Raw genomic sequence first — 25,062 nt, 5'->3', positions numbered from 1 at the left:
ACAATTTGTTAAATATTTACTTACACACCCAAAAAAGAGACAAGAGACAAACCATTCAACAAACGACAGATCAGAATTAAAATATACAGTTATGACCACCATAAAATCCTGAGAGTTGAACTAAGTGTGTCTCAGTATTAAAAATACATTCAAGTCATGAGTGAAGTCGGCCTGACAAGTGCCAACAAACTGACAAACCTGTCTGCTGTGGTAAAAATGTGCAACACTACAAGTTTAAAGTTAGAAATGAGTAAGTAGGTTTTACGTTTCCATGCTTACACTCTGCACAAACGGGTTTATGTTGGCATAACACCATAGAAAGATAGATAGATAGATAGATAGATAGATAGATAGATAGATAGATAGATAGATAGATAGATAGATAGATAGATACAGATGGAGTGAGTAGCTTCAAATTAAATACATGAGCAGTAAGTACACATCAGTGCAAAGACAATTAGGACATACACTCCGTCAACCATATGTGAATAATGACAAATTTGTTTCACCAAGAAAATGTGTCATTTACACTGCAGTTTGAATGGGAATCATGAAAATAGGCAAAGACAAGCCGCCAACAGGGATTTAAAAGTGAGGCCAGACTGAAATGCTGCTAACTGTCCAGTGGCACAATAGAATGATTTTTAAATTACTCAGCATTTGATTGAGAAAATGTTCAAATCTCTGTTAAAAACAATCAAAGTTAGTCTCTTTGAGACATTTAATCCAGAAATAAATTAAGTATGCTAGTATAAATCAGGGCCTACAGTTAGCATCTGAATCTATATTATCTCTATTAATCACAAACACTGCATATAGGCTCGTTCGAAAAATGTGAATGTTCATTAAAAGCTAACTAAACATGAACAAAAGACAGAGGGGGACCCAGAAGGACAGATAAAGGTTCATTTCAGAAATCCTACTTGAAAATGAGAGAGATTAGAGAGTTTGTTCCCTAAAGCCCGAAAGACTTTTCACTGTGGTGTCCTACAGTGACCTCCAAAGAAACGTATGAAAATGATGAAGGTTCTTGATTCCATGTTGTTATTTGTTTTTGAGAAACTGCAGTGAATAGAGAGGTGAGAGGCTGGGTGCTTTCACTGACACCCCAAGTCCACTGACAGGCCCAGAGCACTTTGCTGAGTCAGCGGGCTTGGATAGCAGCACACAGCCAAACTGTACCTTAAAAAAGCTGGATCATTGACTCTCTTGACTTGCCGACACCGATCCATTTCACTGGCCCAGACAAGAAAACAGGCAGTAAATGTGTTTGTTATGCCTAGTGCTAAAACTTTGACACTATGCAATTAGGGACAAATAATAACCATTATAACAAACTATTAATAACCAAATCTCTTACCAGGCACCTTAAGGTACTCCTCAATGAAGCGAACGTATTTCTGCGCATTTTCAGGAAGCTCCTCAAAGGTCCTAGCACCAGAGGTGTTGCTGTTCCAACCAGGCAAAGTCTCATACTGTACCTCAACCTTATGTAACACCTCCTGATTTGCTGCCAAAAGTAAAAAGTAAGTTTTTAGGCATCTTTATGTTTTGTTATGACATTTTGACTACAAACCAAAACCACAAGCAAACCATCAAATACACTATAATAGTGACATCAAATACACTATTTGCTTGATACATCATATTGTGAAAAAAAAACAAAAAAAACACTGTTTTTAGAATGGAAATGTTTACAAAAATAAAATGACCACCATAATTATTATAACTACTGGTAAGAATCACCAGGAATTATTATAACACTTCCGGAGTGGTACAAGAGAAATGCATTCATCCTATTGATGGGAGATAGTGAATTCAGATTTCATAAAATACTGGTAAAAAGACTCTGGTATTATCATACTTTTCAAGGCATGATCTCCATTTACTGGTATGTTTAAACTTGGGGTGCCAATACTTCTAGAAGTCCTTAATTGTGCTTCATCACCTTTCAGTCAGGTTTTATGTGGTCACATTAATTGTGTTTGCTTGCTCACCTGGGAAATATGGTATGACTTCGTTGTCCACCGTATAACCCACACTAACTTTGATTTCGGGAAAGACGTCCAAGATATCTAATTTGGTTAGAGCCAAGCTAAGGAGGATGCATGGTTGAACAGTTACACAGTGTAGAAAACATACTGAATAAAATAATATTTATAAGACGTTGTTTAAACTGTTATAGCATATACAGTAACTAAAAGTTAAAATTAAGATGACGAGATGAAAACTCACGCAGTGAAGCCATTTATCATGTGGGCATATTTGATAAGCACTAGATCTAACCAACCGCATCTCCTCTTACGGCCTGTGGTCACGCCCACCTCCTTCCCTCTTGTCTGAAGCAGCTCCCCGATTTCCTTTAATAAAAAAGAACAACAACAAATAATAATAATAATAATATTAATAGTAACAACAACAATAAATCTAATACACCACATTTAGCAAATTTATTCAAACAGATTAAAGTCAGGATTTGTACAAATCAATCTATAAGTTAAAAAGATGCATATTAGGGGGTGCAAGAAAATTTTTTCCCAAAAGTTGTAATCTCCACTAGATGGTGCTGACTGTACATAAAAAAACAGACTGGAAAATGTAAGAACTTGGGGTTAATTACTGTGGAACATTAAGGAATTAAAGCAAGAAGAACTGTGTACAAGTTGTTTTGCAATGCAAGAAATATTTATCTCTTAAATCCTTGGATTACACAGTAGTAATGCTCAAGCTTAAAAAACAAAAAAACAAACAAACAAAAAAGGAACCGCCATAGAGTACACAAGAGCATGTGTTTACACACGGCATGCTTTTGTTTCCAGTTGCTATGCACCACAGTCACCTTCTAGAGAAATTAAAAGAAGTCTGTTGTTGATGTTTGACCGCTTATTTTACAGGTGAGGAGTACTCAGAGAATTACCTTAACCAAACGTCAAACAGCATTCCAATTCAAGTTTTGAGAAAAAAGGTCACACTTACATTATTCTGTTCGGATGGGAAGGCACCGATTCCCACTCGGGTCGTGTAGGCCTTGACAACGCCATAGACCTCCCCTACATTCTGAGGTGGCATGCCCAGACCCGTACACACCCCACCCACAGTACAGTTGGATGAGGTTACAAAAGGGTATGTTCCTAAAAAAGACAGAATTACATCATTACAAAAATACTGTGGGGAATACCGAGTCAATTTCGTGTTACTATTTATTTTTTTATTTAATTTTTATAACACACACTAACAGTCTACATATGCTGTATCTACATCACACTATACAGAACTGCAGAAAAGGCATTGTTCATTTAGAATAATTTATAATCACACTCCCTAATCTCACCCAAATAAGGACTGGGTTCCCCTATGAGTATGGTTCCTCTCAAGGCTTCTTCCTCATACCATCTAAATGAATTTTTTTTCCCTGCCACAGTCACCTCAGGCTTGCTCACAAGGGCTGATTTGGTCTAACATCTAGGGCTTTTAACACTGTTTTTCGTTTCTTTTGTTCTATAAAGATGCTTAGGGACAACGTTCATTGTTACGAGCTCTATACAAATAAAATTCAATTAAATTTCAAACATTAAAACATGTCACAGATACTTTACACTTTAATAGCATGTCAAGGACAAAACTAAAGAGCATCAGGTAGGCCCTGAACAAAGCAGGAACCTGCATTTAATCCATCTTTTCATAACAGCACAGGAAATCCAGTGAAGCTGTTCTATATATCGACTTTTACCAAAAGAGCAAGTATTTAAAATTTTACCTTTGAATAGAAGCTTTATCATTCATGTAACCTTAGCAATAACAAAACAATGTTAAAAGCCTTAAACCAACCTGGTGAACTGGATTCCATTCACCATGGTTAAACAAGCATTTCAACAAACCAATAAACATACTGTGAAAAGTGAGCAGTTTTCAAATGGAAAATTAGGAGTGGCATGTATGTGCCAGGACTCCAGGAACATTAGCCATAGCCCTTGATCTTAAAAAAAACGCACCAGGTAATGTGAAGTGATTGATGTTGCAGAAAGTTTTCAAAAGGAAACTGTTATTTCTGGCTGGTTGGTATGAAACATGGTCTTTTACTGATGTAGTCGAGAATAGTAAAAAGGAAAAGCTCTATTTGTCCTTTCCAAATTCCTGCGGACTTGACTTGTCGTTTCAGCCCTGGCGACTTACCGAAGTCAATGTCCAGTAAAGCAGCGTTGGCACCTTCCACCAGTATCTTTTTAGGTGCACCGTGCAGAGCCTCGTACATGAAGAACACTCCGTCTCTTACCATGGGTTTTATTCGTTCCACATATGCCTGACAGACAAAAATTAATAAATGTAAAAATGGTAGATGAAACAGGCTTGCTGGTATAAGACCTCATGCACTGATTTTAATAACAGTAACTGTGCCATATGATCAAAAGTGGATGATATCTGCCGCACTATTTTTGACTTTTTAGTGTTTCGTGCTAATATTAGAAATTCCCAAAGCAGACCAAACCTACAGTATATCACATGGCTAAGGCTATGGCCAGAGGCCAACATTGGTCAGACAGCAGCCTTACTACACTCTGGCACTCAAGGCTGACTAGTAATTAGGATCTGAGAATTGGCAGTTCACCTTGAGTTTTTCCAGCTCACCATCAATATCTATTTCCAATGATGGGTACATGGACTTGTACTGTGAGGCCAAGTTTTTATACCTATAAATGACAACAAGCAAGGCATTAAATATGAAATAATACACCAATTTAAAACTTTACATTTCTTCAAAACTGTCTTTTTTTGCCATTTTGGAAGGCCAGATGACTAAACAAATTACACATTTAAATTGTACACAGAATTTGTACATTTATCCATGTTAAAATAAGCTATGGATCAGGATCGGTAGCTATGACTGATGTAAGTTTTCAACACAAATTTCATGACCAAATAAAAGAAATAAAGTCTAAGATACTTTTTAGAAGTCTTTAAAATGTAATGGTAGCTTTTGTTTTTCATTTTAAGAATGGAACAATCTCAGACAACAATGGAGTGTATTATATATTACAACGGTTGCTAAAAACACTCAACTGTCATTAACCAGTTTGTAAAATGGATTAAAAGCATTATATAAGGATGATAAATATGATATGTGAATAGAGGCAATTAGGGAGTGTTCTTACTTCTCTGAGAATTGCTCGAAGTCAGACAAAAGGTCACATATTCTGAGGCCACTCCTGGCAGCCTTCGCCGAGTACACAGGGCCGATTCCCTTCTTTGTCGTTCCTAAGCTGGAAAGATAGAATAAGACAGGCTTCAGACTATCGAGTGCTTTGGAACAACTAATTAATTTCCAGACAAAAAAAGCATGGTTTATCTTGGAGCTAATTCACCCAACACAGTGTGCTTGAAGCAAACTGGGAGATAAGAAACGAAAGATTGCGTTTAGTTTTTGCATGTGCAGCAGAAACAGTGCTTACTTTTTGCCAGCTTGCTGCTGCCTCTCCTGTTCTTGAACTCCATCCACAGCTTGATGGAAATCAAACACTGTGGACAGAGAGTGTGTAGTTGTAGACTACTCCTACTACATTATCTGCGTTAGAAATTTGAGCAAATCTGTTTATTTCACTGTGTGATTAATTACCACTAACCTGCCTTGGAAATGTAAAATTATGTGTGCGGATGCAATACGTTTAAAATGGACAGGACAGAATTTCACATTCCAAGTTCATTCATATTGTACACATATTAAATCTACTCTAATATCTACATTATTACAAGTTTTGTCAGGCTTTTTTTTGGGTGTTACATGAACACAGGTGCGAACAGGTTGCAGTTTTAGTGCAAACTTCTATGATGGTTCCTGAGAGACTGAAGCTGCACGTACCGATATGGGCGCGGTCGGAAATTATGAGCCGCTTCTCCCAACCCTCCAGACCTGGGATCACAAAGATTTCGGTTAACGGATTCAGACACACGCAGAGACATGCCTATGACTAACAATATGTTTGTGTTTAAGGAATACTTAAACATACTGTACCTTTACCCTTGCGTGCATTTTTCTCAGCTTCCTCAAAGAGCCCAGGAAGGTGAATGACTACGCCATTACCTGTGGTAAGACATGAATGATGCGTTACCCTTACTGACGAGTACACACCCATATCAATTTGAGGCGAGTCAAGGGCACTAATTAGTGCGTGAAACAAGTATACCCTAAACAGTGCACAAACACTTTTGGTATTTAACCCCGGAACACAGAATTTATTATAGCTGATATTCTTAATCGAAATACTTGGAAATATAAAGAGAAACGCATGAGTTTTACAGGACTGTCCACCACCTCCATGTTCTATTCTCTTCAGCTTTTGGCTACACAGGGAATAACATTAAATTAACAATAATAAATTAGTTAGTAACACCAGTCACAGAAGGAAATATGTTGAGGGAGAAAAATAGCTAGCTAAATAAAGTCATGATAATCTAGCGATATTAAATAGCGCTTGTGAAACCGTTGTATAAAAGAAATATCAAACTTGAGGTTGTGCTTGATATCATCATGGCTTTGATACCTATAACTGCTGATAACCAGGACAATAGCACTCCCTCTTGTGTAATATTGCTTAACCATACTTCAGGAGGACATGTTAATAAAGTACTCTTGCATGCGCTAATTACCATCTGGCTAAATGCTATCTGAAAACAGAACACTCTTTCCATGAATCATCATGATGCAATACACTGCTGTTTAAAAAGTAAAACGGTTCGCTATGCATAATATCATTCATTCTTCTTGGACACATGAAGGAGTTGCTGACACACTATTCAGAGAGCCATTATCCAAATAGGCTTAATGCAGATAAACCTGGAGCTGCATGATTTGGTCCACGATATGGCACGAGTACAATTCTACCTTTGTAGTAAAATAATAAAAAAAAAGTACTTACCAATAAACGCTGTGACATTAGGGTTGATAATGCCACTAGGTAAAAGGTGAAAGTCATACTCCACAGAGTCCACCACAACAGTGTGTCCTGCATTGTTCCCTCCCTACAGAGACAGGATGGTATAAAAATGAATTAATTAACAGAGAAGCCCTTATGTGGGAAACCTTCGAGTAATTAAAGTGAGTCAGTGAATGAAATGTGTGTGCGTGTGTGTCTAAGGCCTTGTTCACACGGGCGTTAAGTTTTTGGATAAACGAACGTGCTCTGAACGTCCTAGACGTTTATGTTGCGTTTTGTAGTGGCGCTTGATTGACTTCTACACCGGCGTTCGTTTGTCTCTGTCTAACGTCAGCCTGCAGCCCATATTGTAGTTTGTGTGTTAACCTGTGGGGGGCAGTGTCGGGAACTGGATATGAAAGCCCGCCGCTACCGGGTTCACTCTCTGACTGCACAACGTTTTTTTTTTTGTGGTTTATGAAGGAATGCAAAAATTTTCGTGTAAGTTTTTCAACAATTATTTTCCGCACTTCCCTATGTATAGCATGTAGGATCATGGGATATATCCGGTCCTCCGAAGCATAAAATGAACGTGAGGAAAGCGCACTAGAAGCGGTTTCCTTGCGTTCGTTGGGTTTTGAACGCCAAGAAAAAGCTGTATGCAACGTTTTTTTGATGCCGTATAAACGCGCAGCCGGACAAACGCACGTCACCAAAGCCTGTGTGAACACTCTCATTGACTCCTACGTGTAGAAAACACTCGCCGCTTGTTCCGCGCTCACCGGACGCTACGAAAAACGCGAAGATTTTAACGCCCGTGTGAACAAGGCCTAAGAGCACTGCTGCTTGGGCAGAGCATTAAAAAAATTTATATATATATGTTTGTCTTGAATAACAATGTTGTTCGGTTGCTTCAAAGAAAAGCACAGACCATATTTTAATTCTCTCTGGGTAAATTTTAAATGTGTTGTGCTGCTTTTTTTTCTGTACAGTGGCCAATAGGTCATTTTTATGCAAATCTACATTAAATACAGTGTATTGGAGGTGGGCTACTTTTCCGAGCATACAGTAGGCTGCCAATCCATCACAGGCCACACACACTCATTCACATAGTAGGGGTAATTCGGGAATGCCAACTAGCCTATTCTACACGTCTTTGGACTGTGGGAGGAAACTCTTTAAGCATGGGGAGAAAATGCAAACTCCATGCACACAGACCCGAGGCAGAATTTGAGGTTCACAGTGCTGACCACTACGCCACCGTGCCAAAAGTTGGCTTAAAGATATCAAATTGGTTAATCAAAAAAAAAAAAAAACAAGCTGTACCATTTAGTACAGGGCATTTGGTTCAGTCTGCACTGTATTCTGATTAAGGCTGGGTGATTTTCTACATTAATTTAAATATAAGTTCATTAATGAATGATGTAATAATTTAAATCAATAAAAAAAAAAGCTTTCTTAACCTGATAAATGCCACCGAAAGCATGTGCTGCTCATAAATATTGCATGTTTAGATTAAACAAAAAACTGGTCGACATTACTCCACTTCTGACCTCGTATACAAATTTTTTTCTCACATTTTTTAACAAATACATGTTTATGTAAATTGATACTAGTATATACAGTACAAGTCTTAACAGTAAACATTTTTTCTTTCTTTATCTTCAAAGCTGTGCGCTGTTGTGTTTATTTGACCTCACTTTGTAAACAGGGAAATAACTCGGAGTCGAGAATACCCCAAGTTGACTTCTAAAATGTAGTGGCATTTCATGTCCTGAAAGACAAATGTTATTTTAAAAATATCATTTTTAATGAAAAATCCCTTAATTTAAAATAACTATTGTTTGCAATATGGCGTACCTAGCTACATACTGTACATAGACCTTGTTCTTTTTTTTTTTTCTTTTTTTAAGGAAAGGTGTTTGCCTTAACAGGCATTTCTCATATGTTCAGCAAATTATGGTCAGTTTTCACATTGTGTACTAGTTTATATTGTTATACAGTATTTTTAAATGAAAAGAAAGTTAATGTTTTTACTTCACTGTGTCAAAAATTCCTTTAATTACAAACACATATATATATATTTGATATCCTGCACTAAGAACAACTGCCTAATGAGGGGAAATTAGCCTCGAATTTTTGATAAACATGCAAGTTACATCTCTGTATGAGAAACAGGAAGGAAGCTAAAGAAGGGAAACTATTTCAAACATTTGACTTTGAGAGCCTGACCCTACTTGGATCAATTTCAAAACCTAACAATTCATCTGCTGGCTACAGTAGAAGTACACTGTCCACACGGTTCACGATTTCACTCAACCACCAGTGGCTTTGATTGATTTGAACGTGATGGCCAGTTTATGTGTGAAAATGATTCCATGTGTTCCCAAAACCACTCTTTCACAATTTGAGTCCTGAAACATGACCGTGTCATCAGAATCAAAAAACTCCTAAATGAGTTAATCTCGTCATCCAGTACATTCAGGTCATCAGCTGACTTTATTTTATTGCCACATAACATTACTGAGTCAAGACCTGACCAACTGAAGCAACCCAAGATCATAACACTGCATCCAGAGGCAGGTACAGTCCTCAAAATGCATGATGGCCAACGCTTTTCGTGTTTCCATTCTTACTTACCCTGATGCACCAATCGCTCTGAAATAGGCTCAATCTGAACTCATCAGACCACCCTTGCCCATATGACAGGAGCTACAACTACAATACTGACATGTCAGTAGGCATTTGGCAGACGCTGTTATTTGAAGTGACTTACAAAAGTGCTTTGAAGTTTCCATTATGGGATAGATCCTTACACTAGGTTACTAGATTACTAGCTATAAGTACCATCAGTCAACAATGTTGGGAAGTTTGTTTGTTTTTTAATGTACTTTTGGTGGTGGTGTTGGGACGGTTCAGGGCAGTTAACCGAAACAGAAATAGATAATAAATTAGGTTATATTAGATGAAGATCTGATCTGTCGCATGTAAAAAGAGAGCTAAAAATAATGCAGAATTTTTAACTAACATTTTTGACTGTAATATTAAAAAATTTAAATCTTTCTAAGGAAACATTTTTAATGTGATGTTAGACTTTCAAATCACCGCAGACCTGTCAATTCTAACCTAAAATGTCATCAAGATTTTTCATATTTATTGACTTACTACTGAAAAAAAAAAAAAACTACTTTGGAAGTTGGATAAATATTTATCCAGGAATCATCATGATCTTTCCCAGCATATACAGACAACTCATAAAGGACAGACAGAGTAGAAAGCGACTACATTTTAACTACATATTGTATGTACAAGTGTTCAAAGTTGATAGACTGCCTAATAAATTGGGCGATGAACTTAAAACTCATCAGAAATACTATTAAAATCTATTCTTTTCATATATTTTTTATTTTTTTACTCTGTAAAGCTGCTTTGTGACAATGACCATTGTTAAAAGTGCTATATAACTAAAATTCAATTTAACCTTGGATAGTAGCAGGTTAGGTCAATGATTTGGGAAGCATGGCAAATCATTGACCTAACCTGCTACTATCAAAATAAACCTGCTTCTGATATCATGTATATACACAGTATGTTTCTAAAAGTGGGATCAACAGATTATTTGCATGCATTTAATTAACCTTTGTGTAAAAAAAAAAAAAAGTCACCATACACAGATATCAAGTGTCCTTGTGCGTCAGGGCTTCGGGTCTAACCTCTCAAAAGGTCTGGGGCTGTTCTCATTAAGCATACCCAATAAATCTGCCTACGTTTATGTTTTTCTCACGTAATGAGCAGACGAGCCAAGCTATTCCTGGTTGACTCCTGTGAGATGCCGCTCCTTTTTAGTTGTAGTTGTGCTATATGTCCATATCTACAGCAGCCACAAGGGCCATATGGCATTTAGAATTAACAATGCAGTGTAGCGTTACAGTATTCCCCTAGACAGGTCTCAGCATGTGGTCCAGCGTAAATTACCGCTATACTCTTTCAATCCTATACCGTCTCAGTTATGTCTACAGTCTCCATGCCTACACGAGGCTTTCTTCCACTGTAATTTTTGCTGTGTAAGTGGAGGAAACAATATCAGATTACCCATCAACCACAGAATACCATGTCACAAACAGCGAGGTATAGCTGAGGTTAAGAACAGTTTAAAATCTAGTCCGGTTTATCAGACAAGGACAGATCCAATGCCTGTAGGTTCACAAGTTCACAAGTGGGTTAACAAGCAACAAAGTAAAGGCTGTCCATTTAATTTTCATGAACATTAATGACAGAAGCGGCCCAGCAACCCAGCAACAGCATACCAAGTCAATTTTGATCATCTCAGTTTTATGCAAATTAGTCAATACATGTATTTCATTACTATACTTTAACATTCTTTGCCATCTTTATATTTTACCTGAGTATTATTTAAAATGGAAACATTTTCAAGCATTTTATTTAGACCTCAAACACTTATTACACATCACAAACGTCTCTTCTTCTCTCATCCAGTCAAACTGTAAGCAATAAATCAAAGGCCGATTAATTGGCCGAGCTCTCTCAGTGGGGGTGGGATGGGAGGCACTTAGTGCTGTGTAGAGCCGTGATTGATTTTCACATCAATCACGGCTCTACAGCCAATCAGGGGCGTCTGTGAGCTCAAAAAAACTCTGTCCTCAGAGTGTGTTACGCCGCTCCCAACGGTGCATGAGTAAGCAGTCTGAAAAGATGCGGGCGGCTGGCGTCACATGCATCGGAGGAAACACGTGACGCCAGCCGACCGCATCCTTTCGAACTGCTCACTCACGCACGCATGTTCAGTGCTTCGGTAGCCTTCTGTCTTCCCTGACTGGTAGAAGTAACCTTGATGTGAGTGGAATTGGATACGACTAAATTATGGAGAAAAAAAAAAAAAAAAGATAATTTCTTTCACCATAAATAGCTAGTCAGCAGAAATAGCTAGTCCTGATTAGCCATAACATAGTTTGAGTTTCTTTAGACAAATTCTACTTAAAACTGTTGTAAAATAATGCATATAATAAAAATCACTACAGAGACTTAATTTTAAGATCTGTTTCTGTACTCGTAAAGTTTGCTCTGCATGAAGATAATGATGTTCTAATAACAGTTTATCAAAAGCATAAACAAGAACAGGAACCGACAAAAATGATACCAAGGTCAAAGACATAAACAACTTCTAAGTTTAACAAATTACTGATCAAGAATGAGATTTTAGTGTTTATTTGACTACAGGTCAATAATCTTTTTTCTAAAGAAATTATAATGCACGATCATCTAAAATAAGCAGCCTTATTCAAGATTTCCAGCAATCACTTGTGATGTATTTACAGATTCTTTATCCTTATTGCGCACGTGACTGTCACTGAAATGGGACATCAGGCTGTGCTGGCTGACTTCCATATTCCAAACCCGACAGGCTATAAGTAGCTAGCTGTGACTGATAAGCATGGTTCTAGAGGGGAAAAAGACAATGCTGTAGTGGAATAAGTAACAGGCTTGCCAACTTATCACCCACAGTGACAGAGCCACACAACTCAGGTCCCTGTAATAACCTGTCACAAGCCACTGGCACAGCACGCTGATGTGCACCCACAGTGTGTTTTACGCTTAGAGGGGATATGAAGATGATAATTTTCCTAAATCTACCTATAGTACAACAACAGGTGATTTTTTTTTAGAGGTAATTAGGATCCTCCTTTTCAGTACAGTGACATGCAGTTTGTTATTACCAGGATACTTTGCCTACACTATGATGCGACAGAGCTTGTGTTTGAGTTTAGTATTGAGGTACTGCATAGAATCCTCTGTATGTCGGCAGTACTTTTCTAATCCTTTATGCTTGCAAGAATTAGAAATTGAATTAAGATATTTAAGCTGAGATTTTTTTCCAACAACTTGAAAGCTAACATCTGGTTATAAGGAGTATTTGTCTGGTGTTTGCAAGTTGGGTCTGGTGACACCAGGGAAAAAATGAAGAAAAAACAAATACACTTTAGGCACCAAACATTAACCACCAGGTTACAACGGCATTATTCAACCAAGGGTTCTAGCGTTATAAAATATATACTCTAATATCTAAAATATATTTCAGTTCTACCTTATACAGATGGAAAAGTTAAAGGGAGAGGGAGTGGATACTCATGCCTCTTGCAAGGCATGAATATGTAACAAGATTTCATTTATACTATGCTTAAATATTACATTAGTGAACTATTACAGTGATTAAAGACTGTTAACAAGTAGGTTTAATTCGGTATCTAATATTGTCAAACATTATCATAGTGATTGCCATTTACAGTGTTAACTACTATCATATTAGAATAGCCATATCCAAGACAGGATGTAAATATGTTCCTTATGTAGCTTGGTGTTAGATGGTTAGTGATTATTAAATAGATGTACTGTATATCTATTTTTATGTATGGATTATAGAACAGCAACACAGTTACAAGTATTTATTTTTCCATAGTTCATTTTAAATCTACTTTAGTACAAAGCACAATGCAAAGTCAGCCATGTTGAACTACAGTCACTAAAGCCTATGACGACAGAGAAGGAGGAAAGGAGAGCTTTACAGCTAAACATTGCCAGATATGTAAAGCATTTAAAGCTATGTACAGTGCGATGAAAAAGTATTTGACACACAGATCATTAAACAAATTTTAATATTATTAAACAAAGACAACTAAAGAAAATACAGTAATGTGGTTTTAAATCATGATTTCATTTATTAAGGGAAAGAAAGATGTCCAAACCTACCTGGTCCTATGTGAAAAAGTAATTACGAAATTAGGGAAAAGAAGAAAAACAAAGTAATTGACATGCATTAGGTAGTAAAGGGTTACAAAGCCATTTGTAAGTCTTTAGGACCCCAGGGAAACACAAGAAACAGTGGTAAACCTTGAAACAGGAGAAAACTTGAAACAGTGGTGAACCTTCCTAGGAGTAAGATCCCTAAATAGGCTCATGCTCAATATTCATGCTGGAAAACCCTCCAATGTGTATAAATGAGCACAATTGTGATTGAACAGTGGGCCAAAATTCCTTCACAGTGATGTTAAGGACTCATTGCCAGTGACTGCAAATGCTTGGTTCCACTTGCTGCTGCCAAGGGTGGCACAACCAAGGTTTAAGGACCAATTACTCTTGCACATAGGGCCAGGCAGGTCTGGAAGCACCCCCCCCCCCCCCCCCCCTTTACAAATAAAATAATCATTTAAAAACTGCATTTTGCATTTAGTCAGGTTATCTTTGATTGTTTAATGGTCTAAATCATTTAAGTATGACAAATGTGTGGCAAAAATTAAGCAATTAATAAAATTTATCAGGAAGGGGCGAGTGCTTTTTCAAGGCGATATAAGATTAAATCCTTATAGGCAGCTTCAAATTAGACGGCTTAGCTAAAACCTAGGCTGGGCTTTTGGTAACCTGACTCCTCTCTATTAGAACTCTGTTAAGGAAACTAAACAGTTCATCTGCCGCTGTGTATATTAGTACACTAGGAGTATGTTAAATATATACTCCCGGGCATGTTATGAATCTTGTTCGATGGGAAGAAGAATGTGCTACGCCCTCAGGGCAACAGGTGGCCTTTCATCATTTTTAATGCAGTTAAAGGACGAAACGTAATACGGTTTAAGCAGCACTGCCTGACTAGATGCATTCAACATGCAGATCATACTGAGAATCTCAGACTTCCCCTGCTAGTCTGTCTGCGGTAATGCCACATATTAATCATGAGTGCTATTTTGTTGCTATTTGCATAGTCTGATTATGATTCAGATATTCCTTGCTACATTAACAACCAGAAGATAAGTACTTCATGTGACCTGTAACCTACCGACGCATACATTTTTACATTTCTATTAGCCGATAGTATAAAGACAACTAACTCGTTTGTGTATTGGTGCCTTCGGCTATGTGAATTCTGCACAGACAGCATCAATATTAAAATATCAATATACTCTATGATCGACACATCATTTAGTTTGATTTCATGCTATTGTTTTTACTTTATCTGCTCATGCTTAGCGGTGTAACGATCACTTTGAGCACTGCAGCACGGTGAGTGGCATTCAGAAATAGAACCAAGAAAACTGCTGGGGCAAGCGGTGTTATAAAAAGCAAAACAGTCCATGCTCTCTCTTACATGCGGTAACTGTACACCGTACCAATAAGCATCATTGATAAATTTTGTTTTCAGTTCACCAGGTTAGCATACCAGAGCGCTTTATAAACCAAACTATAAAGCCAATTCATCTCTGGATTTATTAAGATTGTTTAATAGTTTAATTAAAACTCATCACATTCAAGTTTAAAACCAAATATACAGTATAGGGGTTGTGCAAGAAAATCATACCATGAGCACCAAATCGTCCCATACAATAAACAGAGTGTCAAATATCATTTTCAGACGACCTCTGTAAAAGTGCAGTTAGGAATCAACACTAATCAGGCCATTAAAAACGTGTTTCTGGTCATTGTGCACTGACTCACAAAGTGAGAAGTACTGCGGGGGTTTTGATTAGTTTCTTCTGAGATGTGTTTGTGAGTTTTGATACTTGACAGTAGTGCACTGTGGTCATGAATTGAGCTGTGCTATGGACATTTTCACATGGATGTCCTAAAGGTTTACACCACCCCATACAGCCTTTCATCAGCAAATAATCCTCTCACATTGCTGTCTATTTGTACCTGGGAATCAACACCTGTAATCTCACTGTACTAGAAGACTTTATAGTACACAGCTATAGAAGAGGAATGATTTACAGAGTTTACGGAAGTTTACAGAAATTCTACAAAACTCTTCAAACAGCAGAATAACCCCAGAACACATATCAAAGCTGGCTGCAGAACGGAAAAAGCAGACTAACCTAAAGGATCATCAACTATGTTTAACATTTGTTAATACTTTTCAGGACAACTACATCCATACATTCATTTAATCGAACATCACTAAGTGGAGACCAAAACTTCTGGCAATCTATACAGAGACTCATAATACAGATCATTTTTAATACATTTTAATAATTTCTCTACATCACGAGGACTTTTTTTATTACAAATGTATTATGTTCAAGTCAACCTGGGACCTTTAATTGTGCAGAATAACAGAACACAGTTATGACAGTTAAAACACTATTTATTCCTTAATATAATCCCCTGTTACGCACACTGGAATGGCTTCACGGAAGAATTGCAGTGTAACACAACATCAAACTATATAGATATAAATGGTATTCCCTCACCGTACAGTACATCTGATGTACATGATTGATACATCAATATGGCTTTAAAAGTCAATATAGAGGAGCACCCAGCCCTATTTGAAAGGTGAGCAAATTAGTAGAACATGGGCTCATGTCTGTCAAAGAGCTACCTTTTTAGTTTTCATTCAAAGGCAGTAATTATGTCAAAGAGTTACCTTTTTTAGTTTTCATTCAAAGGCAGCAATTAGGATTTCAACAGAAATTAAAATATATGAAATAATGAATTAAGACATTTGTTGAAGGCAGCACTGCTCCCTCACACCTTCAGGGTTAGGGGCTCCAATCTCGCTAATGATCTGTGTGAGTGGAGTGAGCATCTTCTTGTCCTACAAACTGAAGACGTGCTAATCGGTGATTAAAAACTGCCTGTGGTGTACAAGTGGGTGTAGGAGTACGTGTTGCTTTGCCCTGCAATGGGTTGGCACCCCATCCAGATAATACCCCGTCTTGTATCTTAAGCTTACAGGCACAGGCTCCAGCCCCCTGAGCGCCTACACAGGAGTGATTTGAAAAATAAAAGAATAAACACCTAAATTACACCAAATGTACACTTTATTAGGAACGTCTGTCTACCTACTTATTCAGGTTATTATCAAAGCCTCCGATCACATGGCAATTGTCACAAAGAGCTAACAGCTTCCGTTAATGTTCATATAACCATCAGTAGGTGAGGAAATGTTTTGAGTCTCTGTAAACACAGAGTGTCTCACAAGATTAATAGGACTGGTGCAGTATAGAGAAACATCCAGTGATTGACAGTTCTGCAGACAAAAACTCACTGTTGATGAGAGAAGACAGAATGGCTACAATAAGTCAGACAACCACTGCATATAACTGTGGTAAGCAGAAACACATCTCAGAATGCACAATACATTAAATCTTGAGGGTAAATCTGCTACAACATCTTCAGGTTACACTTCTGTCAGCCAAGAACAAAAAGATGAGGCTGCAGTGAGCATTGGGTATTACAGTAACCCAAACTAGACAGTTAATAACTAAGTAAATAATAATAGTAATAATAATCTTGAATTCCGATAAGGCAATCGGGATTTGGCACCAACGGCATAAAGCCGTGAACCCCACCTGCGTCTTGTAATCAGTCCTGGTGGAAGTGGCGTGATAGTGTGGGGAATGTTTTCTCAATACAATTTTGCATGTGAATACCAGTCAGTCATTGCAATTATTTAAGTATCATGATTTTATAATATATCCAAATTCAATATTAAGTTTAGACACACATATAACTTTGAAAAAATTAAATTGATTCTGGAGTCAATGTCACACGAAAGAATCGCAATATGTAAGTAAACAGATCCCCTAATTCCAGCATGATAAGGCACCACATCACAAAGGAGAAGACATGACAATGATTTCAGTACTCTTCAGCAGGCTTCCCAGTCACTGGATTTAAACCCAGGAGAACGCCACGGGGATGTGAGAGAACGGAGGACTCACAGCAGGAAAGCCGACCTGATAAATCCGCAGGATGTCAACAAGAACCATAACTTCAAAGTAATGTTTCAAGCATCTTGTGGAATCCATGCCATGAATTATTTAGAGAAGAAAATTTCTCAAACTGCTCCCTGTTTTGAGAACAAAGCTGTTCCCCACCCAGTACAGTCATGCACTATTTAGCGTACACTCAGTGAAATAAGATGGTACAGAATTTAAACAATGTGTGAACACCATATTAGAGTACAGTATCTACTTTGCAAAGCTTTAAGCCAAACTGTAGTGCACCTTTTTTTTCTGTCTAAACAGCCAAGAAACTGTACACATAGCATATAGTGCACAGCATTTAAGCTAATCTATCTGGCAAGAACATTCATGGATTAGGTAGATTACTACTGTACAATGCTGTATAGATAACTGTAGAACTCTGATGTGTAAGGGTGTAGGGAGCCCTTGACAAAACAGCATAACAAGAAGAAACGTGTTTCGTCATGGACTTGCTCACTCCTGCATTGTACAGCAAAAGCATTCGTCCGTGCAAAGATTTAGGTGCGATAAAAAAAATTAAATTAAAAAAAAAAAAAAAAGACTATGATTTTCAGACAAAACGTATCTACAAAGTAGATTTTTGCAGAACAGCTTTTTGGAACTTTTCTACGGGTTTATGTGCTTCGTCAGAACACCTGCAACCACAGATGTATAGGCAGTAAGATGTTGTCATGATTTAGCACATGACAGTACTAGCACAAGTGTTCCTTAAAATAACTACTTACTGTAAGTGTGTGCCCCTATGGATGAGTTGCCACTAACTAAATTAAAGTAAACTACATGTGAGAGTATCTTTCAACTTTACATCTCTTACTGCTTAAAAAAAAAAAAAACCCAGAGAAACAAGCCTGGGGATGTCACATGCCTACAATTTACAATTTTCCTTTGGGATAAATAACGTACTTTATCTATCTAAATTATGTAACCAAAATACTTCCATGAAAAGAAGTCTGATAAACAGAACTGCTATGTTATTGCTAATCCCCAGTTCTCATCACAAAGTAGATATGTTTCTTTAGAATGTTAGGTTTTAAACAAGGCGTTTGCTTTAAAGATTAATTTCACAGAAATAAATAGGAAACTAAACGTTTTCTTTAAAATACATTAAAAAAGATACCATAAATAAATATTTGATTCAATCTTACAATAAAAACCTGCTAAACATTAAAATCCTTAAGATCCACTTCTCAACTAAAAATAAACTACACAATGTATGAATAGCTTTTGTTTTGCAATCCTACAGAACATCTATCAACTTTCCACCCAACACTGTTCTCAAGCAACCTGGATGAAAAGATCAGAAAATACAACAACGAAATAATTTTATGCCACGCCACAGCTTTTTATTTTCCTCCTGATATGCTGAAATATCCAGAGCTTTGCGACTGAATCGATTACGCAAATGAATTAATCATCTGTTGGTCAAATCGTCAAATTAATTGAATCGTTAGGTTACTTTTCGATTCAGAGTCAATTCACACAAAGAGAGGATGGCGAACGAGGGAGGGAACGAGTGTTGATGGCTCCTACAAGTTTCTATACATCTGAATTTGTATCTTTCACAGACATTTCACGACTTTAAATATCTCTATAAAATACAATACATATTCTGTTGCATTTTATTTCTTACTTAATGACAATCTATGGCAATGTTGTTAGAAGATTTGTCTATGTCTATCTTACTATTTCAGCATCAACTTTTTTTTATTTGAAAAACTGGATGACACTATCCTATCATCGATCGTGCATCGCAGTACTGAGTGAATATCTGGTACTGGGTGTTAATTAAGGAATGGCTTAAAATGCAGTTTCGTAGTGAGAATATAACAGAACACTTTTTAAATCATCACTTCTTTTACATGTTTCAGTTAACTTGGCAGTGCAAATAAAAGTCATCACGTTTACTACAAGGCTGCCAGTATCGGGTCAGTATCAGTTCATCTCTGACATTGGAATTTTATTTTAAGCAAGTTAAAACTTAATACAAACAGCACTAACAAGTCTTTTGTATTAACAAGTCGTTAATAATTTGTTTGCCAGAACCATTACTTAATTGTAATTCAAAGGTAGCTGTTAAAGAAATTTTTTTTAGACATTTGACCGCACTGTGACCGTGATTTGTTTGGATCTATTCCTAAATATTTAACGTAACAAACCAGCTGTTACTGCCAGTTTAAAAAAATAAAAATAATTTTAAAAACTTGGGTTAAGCAAAATATGACAAAAGGATTAAACTAAGGTGGCCAACAGAAATGCTTGTGCTCCTATTACTCACAGTCTATACCGCTTAATCTTGTACACAGGCTCGCAGGGGGCCTGGAGCCCATCCCAGGAGACTTTTTTTGTCACAAGGAGGTGGATTGAACGAACAATGTTAGGTGGATTCTCTCGTAACTCTCGAAGCGCCTGAATGGATATGTGTACCGTGACACCATTGCTTCATTACTTAACTGTCTGTCGAGTAACAATAAGAATGTGTTAGCATTTCCATCATTACTGTGTCAGCTCAGGTTTATGCCTTATTTAACCATCTAGATAAACACTAATTAAAGATGCCATACAAGACAGATATGGCTAAAGGGTAATTGATGGTGTACTGTACGTATCTTCAGACAATCATCTATAAGACTTAAAAATACAAATATTTACCATATGGGTGGTAATTTCACAGAAACAACTGTCAATTTTTGGTGCAAAACAGTATAGACCTGTCTAGTGTAGACACTTGGTTTCTTAATCAGGTAGGTGTGTGAATTCCTGGCTATTCCACAGCAAGTCATCCTGCCATGAAGTGTTATTTATGTGTCGGCCCCAAATCCAATCCCACTGTTACTGTTAACTTTTTCTAGTAATGCTAACAATTCGGCCAAGTGAATGAATGTACATATTCAGGAAAACAGTAATGTAATTTGTAATTATAATGAATTTTTTCTTCATGTGCTGTTAAAATGCAAGCCAACAAAACATGCTAGCCAGCGTTAGTCAGCGTGTTCAGAGAATACCTTTACTTCCACCGAGGCTCCGCCCACCAACACTTTAAGTGTAGGAGAGATGCACACAGTTTTATAATAAAATGTACACACCAAAATTTGCTGCCATTATTATGATGACTATTTGTTTGTTTCCTTCTTTTCATATCGAAACATACCCAAAAGTCTCTAAAGGAGTCCTTTCTAATGTTAAAAGAATTATAGAACAATTTAAGGAAAGGATAAACTTTCAGCAGGTCATGACCTGGCCAACCTATGGATTCTGAAGGACATCTTCAGCTGTTCATGGATTTTGTGAGAACAGCGCTCTCATTCCGTGTCTAGGCGAGTTATTGCTCCTTCACCTTAATTGAATTTTATTTGATAGCCCTTTTAACAATTTTCACTGTCGCAAAGCAGCTTTACACAATCAAAAGAAAATAAAGCCTAGCCTCTGAGTGGCTCAGTGGTAAAGCGCTCGCCCTATCATCCGGAGATCGCTGGTTCGAACCCCGGGTGATGCTGTTTTCCTCTCACAGCCGGAGGCACAGAGAGAGCTGATTGGCCGAGCCAATTGGGCTCCCACATTAATCACGGCTCTACAGCCAATCAGGGCATCTGTGAGCTTGCGCACGCGGAAGGAGCGGCTAGCGCTTTCCTCCGAGTGCGTTTTACTCCGCCCCTAACGGTGCGTGATCGAGCAGTTCGAAAAGATGCGGTTGGCTGACTTCACGCGGTTCGGAGGAAACACGTGATAGTCTTCGCCCTCCCGGCTGAATAGTAGTAGTAGCCTTAATGTGGGAGGCCCCTAGTGACGGGGAGGAATTGGCCACGACTAAATTAGGAAAATTGGAAAAAAAAAAAACAAAAAAAAATATATATAAAATATAAAAGAAAATAAAGCCATGAAATAAAAAGTTAACAAAGCTCTAATAATGTATTAATAGCCAAACCTTGTTTGCTCAAAAACGTTTTGTGCACATGTTTAAATCTATAGGTATCTATTTAGTTCTTGCATGTCTATGTAGGACAAACAGTTATAAAAGCAAAGCTACGTCAGATGTTTGACCTTGGTGTGACTTGGCGTGATTCTTCCCTCCTGTTTTAGATTTTGGTGCAATTCCAAAATCTGATCCATTCATCAGCAGGTTGTAATGAAATTTCCACATAAAAATGCTACAAACATTCAACCACTCACTCTTGAAATATAGTCCAGGCTCTGTGTTTCTGAACATGACTACGCAAAATAACAGCTTTCTATGACAAACAGGAAGAAAGCTATAGAAATGAAACTATTCCACACATTTAAAACTGCTGTGAGTGCTAGACTAAGTCTAAAATCTTGTAACATCATCTGCTGGTTATGATGATTTTTTTCATATAAATGCAAAGATTTATCTACTCCTACTTATGAACTCACAAAAATGCTACATGGATGGACTAATAAACAATATTTTTTTAAGGCTCCTCTTCAGGGTGACTTCAGGGTAGACTAACAGGGCTAAGGTTAAAAGACATAAATTTAAGATTTTTTTTTTAGCAATTAACACAAGCTTATGCATCACTTTCAAATGTGTTATGGCTGATTTTTTCCTTTTTTTTTTTTAAATATATAACAGCACCATCAGTGGTTGTACACAGAATGGTATACAGAAGTGCCGCTGGGACTAATTTATGTCTAACTCAAACTATAGGTTTACGCAGAATTAAACAGTGATTGAGGGTGGATGTTAAAGTATATTATACTCCTTTATACTCTAAACACCTTTGGGAATTTTTTTTGTTTGAAAATCACATTTTTTCCGAACAGATTATAAAAGATGGTGAAAATGAAAAAGAACAGTTACAACTTTTCTGTTAAGCATGTTAAATATTAGGAAGGCCAATATGCAATGAACGCAATATCTGATTAGCAGCGTGCAAACTTCCCGGCAACAAGGACGGCATTTTGCAGTCGGGCCTTGACCGGTTGCCCTTGATGCCCTATTAATTTCAGAAACCACAGAGGCAGTAATTTACCGTGCCCTTTTCTTGTGGCGCCTTGGTGCCCTTTTTATAAATGTCAAAGAAATTACCAAATTATATTTATATATCGGCAAGAGAAAAAAAGAAAAAAAAAATCACCAACCATTTCTTTTCGCTTCCTTTCGCAGTACACACTCAGCTAGTCACAACATGCCACAGGTACTTTATACATACTGTACACACGCTCAGGGCCTGTCACTTACATGTCACTTCACCCCACATGTGTTCATTACATGTAAGTAGTTGTAGGCAGGGCGAAAGCAAATTCTTACAGATATTATTTTTCCAAAAGGTGAGGAGACGAAACCATGAAGGTGGTGGAAAATCCTGTAAATCTCACAAATTTTTCTTTATTCCTCCACTTATTCCGCTTTAACCTTAGCTAACTATTTAGTGGGACTGAATCCCAAATAGCAAATAGAAAGTTAGTGCACTATATATGGTGTACAATCCCTTGTTCCATGCATTAAGTAGTGCCCTTATTCAGGGGTTAGAGAGAGGTTTGGGATTCAGCCTGAAGACAACTTAAAAGCCATCCATCTTCTAAGAAGACAAAGTATTGTTTAAGTTGACAGTGTCACAGACATGGTTTCTTGCTGAAAATGTAACCGTGACTGGTTTTAAATGTGGGTTTTGGCAGGCAGTTGCTTTTCACTCTTTCCAGTACTACCACTGAATCTTTCAGTGTGGCTGTGAAATTTACACAATGCTGACTAGGCAAAGAAATGAAAAACTGAATTTTTTAATTCTGCAGCCAAGTGCAAGAAGCTTTCTAGCTTTTTCAGGTGAGAAATTTAGAAATACCCAGATACAAGAATATTTTTAATATTTGATTAACAAAAATGCCAAACTGTTGCACCTGCATGTTGCAGCTTACCCACATGCATAATGCATAATAACTGTTTAGGTAAATATACCAGTAGGCCTAAAAATCCAATACTAATATTGTTTGCTAATGTTTTATTGCACAAGATGCAGAAAAAAGTTGATTTGCCCTGCTTTAGTAGGCCTATTTCATTTTTACTTCACAAAATAAAATGTGTTCTCAATAAAGTACTATGTTCAAAACTACTTGTTTCAGTCATTTACAATCATTGTGTCTTTACAATAAATTACACATCTTCCATAATTAAGATGATGACAAGCAAGGTCAAAAATTCATTGCATATCTTGAGTTTTTCTTAATTTTTAAGAATGCAAATTTCACGTTCTTCTTGTCATGTTGTGTATAATGCAATAAAAATGCTGTCTAAGTTGCCTTAGTGCCCATTGTAGAACTTTAAAAATGCCTTGGTGCCCCTGCTATTTGAAAGACATTCAATGCATTGACTGGGTTATAAAATTCATAGAAAGTATTACAAATCTTGACTCTATCTGCTGTCTAAGTGCGAGTCTGTGTGTAAGAGTTTGCCCGTCATTCATAACATCATCGTCTTAAAGCCTATATGACATAATATAGTGATCAAACCTCATAATTCAATTCAATTTTATTTGTATGACACAATGAAAAATCATTTAATTATTAGATATAATAGGTTTTAGCTCATCCTTCTAATATCAGCAGCTTCCCTTCGAAATAGGAGCTGTGTGTCTGGAACTGGTAATAACCAGGAAAACAACATGTGTGTAAAAAACAGTCACTTTGATTTATTAAAGTAATCCACTCTTAACTGTACCTCTGGTTGTCAAAGGAACATCAAGGGAAACTAACTCTTCTGTACCTTTAATATGTATCTCTGCACCTTTAAAAATTGTAGCCTGTTTCTTTGAGTAAGAGCTTTAAAGGTACACTACACACCTTGCCATTACAATGAAACCCAAGGAAAAGTACAGTTCAGTCTTTCAGCTTTATATACTGAAAGTGTAACCTCATAGCAGACGAGCTCACACTGTGTTGAAGAATCAAATCAAGGTGACTAGACGATGACTGCTGAGACTGAATGAGATGCGACCGAAGATCCGCATCAGCAAGGATTAGCCTCAATGCTAACGAGCAGTCTTATGAATCATGCACATCTCTAGCATGCTAACGGAAAGTGTGTGTTTGCTTTCCCCCCGAGCTAGCGTTACACTATAGTGGTCTACAGCACAGACGGTACAGCTGGTTAACACACACACACACACACACACACGCACGCGCGCGCGTTACCTGACATCTGCAGACCATGTCGGCGTCCTGGGCCAGCAGGTCCACCACTTTGCCCTTGCCTTCGTCGCCCCACTGAGCTCCCAGCACAACGGTCACTCTGTTGCCGAGACTCGGAGCGGTCGGCGCCTCCGTGCTCCCGTTATCTGACATGACCAGGTGTCCCTGTGCGCCCTAGCCGCTCGCTTCTTCACTTCCCGACGCGTCTCCGCTGAAGCCGCCTGACTCTGTACACTGAA

General features: G+C 37.5%; 1 protein-coding gene across 1 annotated transcript; it reads right to left on the bottom strand.

Annotated features, from left to right (window-relative positions):
• Positions 1-25,062, bottom strand: adss2 (adenylosuccinate synthase 2). The gene is made up of 13 exons (XM_053502849.1): positions 24,827-25,062; positions 6,912-7,014; positions 6,008-6,076; positions 5,855-5,905; positions 5,448-5,514; positions 5,151-5,258; positions 4,607-4,688; positions 4,174-4,300; positions 2,977-3,131; positions 2,236-2,360; positions 1,998-2,095; positions 1,361-1,510; positions 1-1,236 (listed from the first exon to the last, which is right to left on the bottom strand). The coding sequence occupies exons 1-13, from the start codon at positions 24,974-24,976 to the stop codon at positions 1,184-1,186; spliced, it is 1,338 nt and encodes a 445-aa protein (XP_053358824.1). The 5' UTR covers positions 24,977-25,062; the 3' UTR covers positions 1-1,183.

Source organism: Clarias gariepinus, chromosome 8, assembly GCF_024256425.1.
Source record: "Clarias gariepinus isolate MV-2021 ecotype Netherlands chromosome 8, CGAR_prim_01v2, whole genome shotgun sequence".
NCBI lineage: Eukaryota > Metazoa > Chordata > Actinopteri > Siluriformes > Clariidae > Clarias > Clarias gariepinus.
The sequence above is the reverse complement of the archived record's forward strand: the minus strand, read 5'-3'. Positions and strand labels throughout refer to the sequence as shown.

Bases quoted from the DNA above. Each gene is read 5' to 3' on its own strand.
- adss2 (XM_053502849.1), bottom strand. From the start codon at position 24,976: ATGTCAGATAACGGGAGCACGGAGGCGCCGACCGCTCCGAGTCTCGGC. The intron at 4,689-5,150 runs GTAAGAACACTC...TGTCATTTATAG, and splicing joins TTCGAGCAATTCTCAGAGAA to GTATAAAAACTTGGCCTCAC. The intron at 4,301-4,606 runs GTGAACTGCCAA...TTTGTCTGTCAG, and splicing joins GTGAGCTGGAAAAACTCAAG to GCATATGTGGAACGAATAAA.